The 10121-nt window shown below is 31.3% G+C and overlaps 1 protein-coding gene across 1 annotated transcript; it reads left to right on the top strand.

Moving 5' to 3' along the window:
- The first annotated feature begins 5579 nt into the window (after positions 1-5579).
- Positions 5580-9318, top strand: LOC100527451 (uncharacterized). Its single transcript, NM_001249329.2, has 3 exons — positions 5580-5631; positions 5793-5993; positions 9035-9318. Exons 2-3 carry the CDS (start codon positions 5806-5808, stop codon positions 9165-9167), a joined length of 321 nt encoding a protein of 106 aa, NP_001236258.1. The 5' UTR covers positions 5580-5631; positions 5793-5805; the 3' UTR covers positions 9168-9318.
- Positions 9319-10121: the final 803 nt, after the last annotated feature.

Here is a 10121-nt window from a genome sequence, read left to right as displayed (position 1 = left end):
TAAAATAAATGCAAATATAAGCAAAGAACACCAAAAAATAACATTAAATAGATAGTTAGAGGTTACATCAAGAGTGCTCAGTAGAATACTCCCCAACTAAGAAGTTTCTAACCCTCTATTAACATGAAAGGTTGAATACAATTAGAAAAATGAATATTTTTGTGAAAGAAAATGGGAAAGGATGAAGATGAATGTCTTATCTCCAGCCTTTCTGCCTTCTTCTCTCTGTTTTTACGTAGCAATGGCTTGGTTTCGCTTGGTCCCTTTGGTTTCCCACCAACTCAGTTTTTTAAAGGCTTTTGGACTTCTCAGTACACAAAGGCGCGCTCAATGAGCATGTCTCGCTGAGCGAGAGTAAGTGAAAATCCGCTAAGCGAGCTTGGGCACACTAAGCGCGAGAAGCGACAATGTCCTCACTGGGCGGGCTGGCTGCACGCTAAGCGTGCTGATCTTTGACTTATCCTCTTCCAGGGTTTTGCATCTGCTAAGCGAGCTGGCTGCCTCACTAAGCGAATGAGGTTCGCTTAGCCAATCTACCTCGCTAAGCGAGTTTATCAGCAGCTTTTCATACCTTCTTTTCTTTAGCCTACAAACTGAGTTGAATTTCAACATTAGATCACAAAAATGGGGTTTCTACTTTATAAATTCACATAAGAATAAAAATATTTACAATTTCCATAAAAGGAACCATAAATTGGAGGCACATTGCTATTTTCTTACTTATTTTCAATGCACTAAAAGCTCATGAATAGAAATTAACACTTACCCTTAATGCAATCTACGCAAGTTTCAAAATCAGCAAAATCCAAAGCACTAAGTACTCCTTCATTTACTAATCTCTTAATTCTCTCGATAAAGATGTGTCCTAATCTTCGATGCCACAACATAGAGGATTCCTCATTCATAACACATCGTTTTAACCCAGCAGTAACATGCATAGAATTATAGGTAGCATCATTTTGCAATTCAATAATGTAAAGCCCATCAAGTAATGCACTAGAACCAATAATTCAAGATTTATTAATTAAAGAAAAACTAGAATCCGAAAAATTAAAGGAAAAACCCAATGGTGCAAGTCTTGATACAAAAATCAAATTCTTAGAAAAACTTGAAACGTAAAATGTTTCTTCTAAACACAAAATAAAACAGTTGCTTAAAACTAAACTGCATGTCCCAATGGCTTCCACATGTGAGCTCATCTTGCCTCTTGAATAAATGTACTGCTCACTTCCCACAGACTTTCTTAGATTTTCCATACCCTTTCTTGTCGAGCCAGCTCTTAAATGTTGAGCAGTCATTCTTCATATGCCCTTTTTTCTTGCAAAAGAAACACTTTGACTCTTTCTTTATGACCGGCTGAGCAAGAATCTTGCCCTTATTCTTGGCTTGATCCCCTTTCTTCTTTTCCTAAGCAGTCAAATATACCTTTTCACCCTCTTCCATTATTAACCTTTCCTTTTCTTGAACACACATAGTCAATAGCTCATTAATTGACCACTTATCCTTATATGTGTTATAAGAGATTTTGAAAAGGGCATACTGCATAGGCAAAGTACATAAAATGTAGTGTACTAGGAAAGAATCTGACATGGTAACTTCCAAAGCTTTTAGTTGAGCCACTATATCCCTCGTGCGCATGATGTGATCACGCACTCCTCTTATCCCATGGAGCTTTAAGGATGAGAACTACATTATAAGGATGCTAGCAAGGGCCTTATCAAATGTAACAAATTGATCATCAATGGCCTTTAAAAGATCCTTGACCTTTTCATGTTGATCAACAGAACTACAGATACTAACATATATATTGGTTTTTATGAACATCACAGAGAGATGATTAAATCTCTCCCATTTTTCATAAAAGATCAACATCTGGAGTGCTAGTTTCAATAATACTCGATGGTTCATTTTTCCTAATGGCATAGTCAATATCCATTCAACCTAAATGAAGGAGAATTCTTTCCCTCCAAACCTTGTAATTGTCCCCTTTTAATTTGGGAATATCACACTTAATATTAGAACTTCTCACAAATTGATTAACTGCAAAGTTCAAACATACATTCTTATTATTCATTATTTAAGACTAAATAAAATATTATGTTTTACCAATGTAAAACTTGTATTAGTTTATGAACCTAATGACATAAAACTTTCCTGTGGGTTAAAGTCCTAATCAATTAGATTCAACTTATGATAAAACTATCAAATTTTGTTCCTTTCTTCTTAATTCCTTTGGGTAAATTAAGAAATATGACCTGATATTTCATCTTAATTAGTCATACAATATAATAAAATTCTTGTGGGTAGATTATATTATATTACATATGATTAATCACAACTAATGTTTTAAATGTGATTTTAACACTTAATATATATAAACCTAATCAATTAAAGATGTTGTGACTATTCTCTAATCAATTAAATTATACTAATCACTTAAGATTAATTAATTCTTAATAAAGAGCTAAATATTTGCATAAACTTATATACAAAATTTTAAGAAGTAAATAAAAAATATATGCATACAATTATCCAATAAGCTCATTAATATTAATGAGCATATATTATTTAACATAATATTGCATGTTTAAACAAATACCATAAAGAAACATACAATATGGCGATAGCAGAAGCTAGTAAGGAAACTGTGTGGTTAGTAGGGTTAGTGAAGGAGCTAGGCATTAAGCAAAGTGGAGTTCAGTTGCATTGTGATAGCCAAAGTGCTATTGACTTGGAAAAGAATTAGGTGTATCATGCTAATACCAATCATATTGATGTGAGGTTCCACAAGATCAAGGAGTTGATGACATCTGGTCAGATTTTGCTCAGAAAGGTTCACACTTCAGATAATGCAGTTGATATGTTAACCAAGGCAGTCACAACTAACAAGTTCAAACATTGTTTGGACTTGTTAAACATTGTTGAGTGCTAGACATGACAAGACCCCCAACCCAAGAGACCAAGGTGGATTTATTATTTATCTTCCATGGGATAAATATTCACCAAGGTGGAGATTGTTGTGCATGACTCATATTTTATGGGCTAGTAAAAAATGATAGAGTAGAGCGTAAAGGCAACCTGCTGTTGGGTTACAAAGTGGGTTGAGGGTGTGGGTAAAGCCCATGGTATGCATAATATTATATATTATGATGTAACCTTATTATTTATGAATAAGAAATAGAAACAATCACTTTGCTCCCAAGGACGTAGGCACACTTGCTAAACCTTGTTAAATCTCTTGTGTTTGTGTATGTGTGTGTGATTTCTCTCATACCCTTTAGAATTTTGGTTGCTATTGCAAACACAAATAAACCACAAAATTAGTTTTATGTGAAATTTGGTCTCCTAATTTGTGTATTCTATTTCTATTTCTATACAATAAACTTTATTAAGCCTACTATTTCAGCCCTATGGCAATTGACCAATATCAAATGATTCCTCACTGACTAGTGTTAGTACTCAACCTTTGTCTATTGATACCAACTATTTGTTAATTTTTTCTTGCATGGCCTTAAATATGTATCCAAATAAAGCATTTTGGGATGAACAATAACTCTCACAAATGACTTGGATGAAAAAGTGGCTTACTTTAGGGTATAGTCACAACTCTAATTATGACTTCATGTTGAAATCATAAATTGAACCATTTGTGTCAACAAATTTTGACTACATTATTAGAGCATTTATCATGCACGATTGTTTAAATAATTTGTTTATCTTAAATTTGTGCGTCCAACAATGCCACATAAATTTTAAAATTGTAGATACAAATTTACTCCAAGACTAAAGTTGTTTGAGTGAGTGCTTAACTTCAGCCACATTAGATTTTGTAATTGAAAAATGGTTCTTTAATTAGTAAGAATAAATTAAGCAATAATTTTTTTTTATATATAAACAACTCACTTAAGCAATACGCTACCAAGTCATATGCTCCAATGGTGAAAACTTGTTAAGAATTGTTGTTTAGTTTTAAAACTCATGAAGCACATGTGTTAGAGATACTCTTAGATATCCAATGTAAAAATTTAATTCAGATTCTTGAGTTTCTTCTAATGGGCCTCTTGTTATCATATATGACATTATTAGTAATATTATATTTAAGAATACTTACTATTTTTTAATGCTTAAACTTGAGTTTTTAACATATTTGTAATGAGTCTCCTTTTGCCTCTTTATTCTAACTTGGATTTTTTTTAATGTTAGAGCAACATTGGTTATAGTTGCTTATATAAGCTATATGAACTCATTTATTCCATTAATATTTTGAAGTTGCTTAACTTTGAGAACTTACATAAGCAATTGTCCTGAAATTGTTGTTAGTGCAAAAGTTTTTGTAATTTGTAATTTTATGATGATGTAAAAGATTTTGTTACAATTCATCCATATATTATTTATTCTCTTAAAAAAACTCTAAATAATTATAATAATGGAAATTTATAATTTTTTTAAAATAATTATCATATTTTTATGAGAAAATCTCTCAACCATCATCCTAAAAATAAAAATAAAATATGCTATTGGTATTATTTTTTCGGAAACGAACAATAATTAACCATCTTTAAGAAAAAGCGCTAAACTTGAAACCATAATTATATTTCTATATTCACTTTTCAAGACTCAAATCAAATATTTATTTATTTACCTTAGCCAATAAAGGTTGGTCCAATTTACAAGAAACAAACTCATATCTCAAAAAAATGTTGGTTCGATTCTCCCTGTAATGTGAGAATCTTATTAATATGTAAGATGTAAATACCTCTTTCAACATTTAATAAGTCTTAAGGTCTGTCATGATCCCGATGAGTTTTCGTAATTTAATTCACCTAAGTTCTTTTTAATAAAAAAAAATATATTTATTTACCTTTGACTAAGTTGCTTTTTAAATCAAATCAATTAAACTATCGAACACATAGATTAACTGACACAAAATACTCTTTTATGTTAAAGACTTAGTACGAACTTTACCTTTTAAACTAGATTAATTGAAACACTAAATCAAATAACATAAAATTATTTCAATTTAATCAATATTCTTGAGTTTAAACCTTGTATGTATACACTATTGTAACTTTAAATAACATTAAATAGTTAGAAGAAAAAACTTTATTATTGATAATGATTATACCTACTTGAACAAAATTGATTTTCTTTACTAAATAATGTGTGTTTAAAAAGAACTAAATTAATTGAATAATAATATTGTTTTAAAAACTAAATTAATGTGTTTTAATCTCTATATATTTTTTTATTAGACTTAGTCTTATTCCTTATAATTTCACATTGAGAAATTTAAACGTTCAACTCTTTGAAAATATGTCCTTCTTCGTTGTAAACTTAAAATTTAATAACGGTTTTTTTTATTGTTGTATAGTTAGGAGACTAAATTTATAATTTTTTTTTAAATTGAAGTAAATAAATTTACCAATTAAAAAAATATAAGGATCAAAATCAAATTTTTCTGACAAAAACACTTTTTTTTTTCTCAAAACCAAATTACCAGAATGTCCCCAAGTGTCTCGTGCTTCCCACGATTGACTTTCACACCACTCCTTACCTCACTCCCGAACACTACCCTAATTGCCCTCTTCTCTCTTCCTTCCTTCCAACGACCACAAATCACTGCAATTCAAGGTAAAACTCTTCTCCATTCTCAATCTTCTCATTGCATTCCAAACCCTACTCCCCCAAAATTTAAAATTTTCCCCCTTTCCATGTAATTTTCTTTCATTTTCTCGGGAACCAAACGGTACGAGACTGATCAATTTGCCCTTTCCCTTCTCTGCTTTAAAAAGGTTTGAACTTCCCATGGCGAGCGCTGTTGATGCTTCCGGAAACCCGATCCCAACTTCTGCGGTGTTGATGGCGTCGTCGAAGCACATTGGGATAAGGTGCCACTCCGAGAATTTGGAGTTTCTGAAGTGCAAGAAGAAGGATCAGAACCCCGAAAAGTGCCTCGATAAGGGTCGTGATGTTACCCGTTGTGTCCTTGGCCTGTGAGTTTTTTTTTTTTTTTTTTCTAAATGTTGTCTTTGCTGATTTTACTTGGGTTCTGTTTGGTAGATTGGAATAAATTTGGTTGTCTTTTAGATTTTAACAATTTTTGCGTGGTGTCGTGTGATTCCTCGATTCTAACATGTATTTTTTTTTTTGTTAAATGAGGAACATTCTGATGTTGAGAATCAATGTTATTGTCTTATTTAGTGTCCAACAATTGCTTGAACAAAATTGCCTTTGAAGGAGGATACATGTTGGAAACAATATATATATATATATATATATATATATATATATATATATATATATATATATATATATATATATATATATATATATATATATTACTGTTTTTATCATCAGCTTGAGAGAAACAAATACATATTATCTGATCCATAAGTAGGTTGTAAATGTCAATGTATTGGTAATGTTTTGAGAAGATGGAATCATGTTATAAAGATATTTGTAACATCCATTTCTCTATTACAACACAAAACAATTCCCTCCGTAAGGGTTTGGATGGTTGGTTTACTGTTTGTATCATCAACTTGAGGGTCAGGAGCATAGGTTTGTTTTGTTTATTTGTTTCGTGCAAAGGAATTAAGCGATACTTTCAGACTACATGAAGATCAGATTCAGAAGCCATTGACTGGCTTCATGAATAACCCTTCTTGTGTTTGTATTTGTCAGCTGATCAATCTTCTGATTTATTTTGTATGCTTTGGAGTTTGGACTACTTGTTGGAATTGCTGTTGCATGTAAAACCTTAACTGAGTCAGGCTGGCATTCTTTCACAATGTTAGATAAGCAGAACTTTTTTGTGAGAATTTTTGACAGAATAATTTGGCATGCTTGTTGACTCGTGGATGGGTAAATGGTCCCTACCACATTATACATCCAAAAATTACTGTTATGACTTAAGTACAAGAGAAGAGACCAACCCAAAAGACTAATCCATTAGGTATAAGATGTGCAAAATTATACGGAATACTGGAATTGTGTGTTAGACTGTTAGGCAATACTGCAATAAAAAGCTAACATGAGTGTTGGAAATAGGAATACTTTAGGAGATAATTCAAGTAGCCTAGATATTTGGTATAGCTAAGATCAATGCAACTTAGGAAGTAGCAGTATTTTAATTGTTCTGTTGTAAATTGTTATTGCATTAATTGTCTTTGTAATACTCTTGAATATAAGTAAGTCCATTCTGTTGGGTGGAAAGTACATTTAAGCAAATTCAGAAAATATTTCACAAAGAGAATAACTTATTGTAGTAAAGATGAGAATGCTGCTGTGGATGAGTGAACATACTATACAAATGGATGCATTAGACAAGATAATATTAGGAGTGAAATGTGAATGCATTAGAGAGAAAGTTTGTATAGAACCTATTGTAGAAAAAATAGTTGGATCTAGAGGTAGGTGGTTTGGACTTGTGTAGAGAAGACCTATAGAAGCTTTAGTACTGAGAGATGGAAGGTATCCGTACCACTTGAGGGTGAGACTGGGATCAACTGTAGGCAAGAGCTTTAAGAATGATATAGAGGTGGTTTGTCACTTTGTCTACTTATATGATTCACAATGAACACTATAGCATCATTTGATTCATGTAGCCAATCCACCTTGTGTCGAAAAGCTTGGTTGTTGTAGCATTACGCCTATTTATTTTAAATACTAACTGGAGGAAGTTGGGAAAAAATGATCTCTTAATTAATAAGTGTATCTCAATTTTCTTCATCTTACATGCACAGTTGTTTATGGCACTTCCATCTGCAGTTGTTGTGTGTGAAATTTCTTCTGGTTCTTTTTGAGTGCTATTGACCAATGTACAACAGATTGATTTTGACATGCTTCTTATTTTATTAGAGTACTGAATATCTGCAACAGACTAACAGTGTGTTTGGGCTGGAGTTTTAAATGCACGTATCACATAATTTTCATGTTACAATGTTATGTTGATGCAGAAGCTAAAAATCGTCGCATCTGAAAATACACGTCAATTTGGCTTTAGAATCGTTTCCAAACACACACTAATAGTTTGGATTCTATAAATCTTATTTGTTGGATTTGAATATTCATTTATGATGGTGTTTTCTTTCTTTTCAACAAATTATAAATGTAAATGTGATTTTATAGTACAAATCCATAGTTACTACACTGCCAGGATATTTGAAATTCAATGTGACTTTCAATATGTTGGAAATAAGGTGTTTTGTTAGATGAATTGATATGGATTTTTCTTTTCATGCTTAATCATGGATTCTAATTTTAACTTAGTTGCTTCAAAGGGAGCTGCATTTATAAAAATGAAAGCAATTTTGTATTTTTGTTTAATCGTGTATTGTGTACTATTATCATCCTGTTTTTCAAACGGAGGAACAAAAGAATTGAGTTGCTTAATCTGTAAGTTTCCTTAAACCAAAGAACAGGTGGATTTCTCATCTTTCTGCAGTTCCTATTTATTTTGTTCTTGATAATGAATTCAGCAATATGTGTGTTTTTTTACAAAATAACAAATAGAAAATAAAATAAAAAGGAAACAGAGAAAGAAGTGCATAACTGTGGATGGTGGAGAACCAATATCTTATATTTATTCATGTGTTGGCTTGCTTCTGGCCATGAAATAAGGTGTTTTGTTAGAGTGAATTATATGGATTTTTCTCTTCATGCTTAATCTTGGATTCTAATTTTAACTGAGTTGCTTCAAATACACTGAATTTCAAATAAAGGAACAAAAAAATTGAGTTGCCTACGTTTATGGTCATCATTACTGCTCAATGGATTCTCTGTGACTAATAATGTAATTTCTTCATAATAATATTTTTGTGCACAAAGATACTCAGGTTTATATAATTCATTTCTATCTGTTAGACCTTTGTTTTTAGATACACATAATTTTGTATGATTTATTTGATATGTTATACTTGAAAGTTTTCAGTACGATGGCTTTTTATCATTATCTGATGCATTCTCTTTCACACATCATGGATTTTTTCCTTGACAATTTCTGAGTGATGGTGATCAAATGCTTTTTCTACAGTCTGAAGGATCTGCACCAAAAGTGCACAAAGGAGATGGATGAATATGTTGGCTGCATGTACTACCATACAAATGAATTTGACTTGTGTCGCAAAGAGCAGCAAGCATTTGAGAAAAAGTGCTCTTTGGAATGAAATTATGCACTGCTGTTGTCGAAAATAATATCACAGGCAATTTGGAGTGAGCAAATGAGCCTGTTTTCCAAAAATTCATTGATCTTTTCTGTTTGTATGACAGTGTTGGAATCTTTACCATTTACTATGTTTGTCGACTAAATTTTTCTAGAGAAATGCATCCAAGCAAAAGACAAAATAAAATCCTCTTCAAACATAATAACTGACAAGAATTTTTCAAGTCTCTTCGAACATGCTTGTAATTTGATTTTTTTTGTTTGAAATGCATATTTCTTGTGCTTTAAAAGAAAGCATAGCTTGCCAAATTGCACCAATTTATGGTGCCTTGTCGATTCCTGACAACTGAAGTAGAGAAGTAAAGACCAAATCACAAGGAACACATACTACATTAGTTTATATTGAACGAGGATTGCTAGCTTGACCATGATCAATAATGTAGACGTGTTCTATAGACAATATTATTATAGAAATTCAAAATTGTAGTTCATGCCATTAGTTTTATTTTAGTTTTTTTTTAATTATTGAAATGATCATTATTTAATAATTTTAAGAACTAAAATGACATTTTTATATAGGGTTGGCTCGCATTTATTTAGCCACAAAGTAAAGTTTAGGATGAAATCTTTTAAACTAATGAATCTAATATTTTTTTCATTTTTTGGGATACAAAATTTATTAAACTATTTTAGATTTTATTTACTATTTCTTTTTAAATCCTCAATAGCAAAATGTAAGGTGTTTACCTAGAGAAAGAAAAGAAAACCAGAAGAAATTCAATCATGTGATAATAGGGCAATAAAGAGGGAAGATAGAACCATGTTAATTAATAGGAAAAAATAAAGAGATAAATGAAGCTTTTGTTTTATGAGAAGACAGAGATATAATAGAATGAAGGGTCTTTTCTTAAAAAAAAAAAATTCTGGTGTGCACCAAAAATATTCCTCAATTATTTAT

This window comes from Glycine max, chromosome 1 (genome assembly GCF_000004515.6).
Source record: "Glycine max cultivar Williams 82 chromosome 1, Glycine_max_v4.0, whole genome shotgun sequence".
NCBI lineage: Eukaryota > Viridiplantae > Streptophyta > Magnoliopsida > Fabales > Fabaceae > Glycine > Glycine max.
This window is presented reverse-complemented; position numbering and strand designations above follow the sequence as displayed.

Coding starts and splice junctions, on each gene's coding strand:
- LOC100527451 (NM_001249329.2), top strand. CDS start 5,806: ATGGCGAGCGCTGTTGATGCTTCCGGAAACCCGATCCCAACTTCTGCG. Junction 5,994..9,034: donor ACCCGTTGTGTCCTTGGCCT/GTGAGTTTTTTT, acceptor CTTTTTCTACAG/TCTGAAGGATCTGCACCAAA.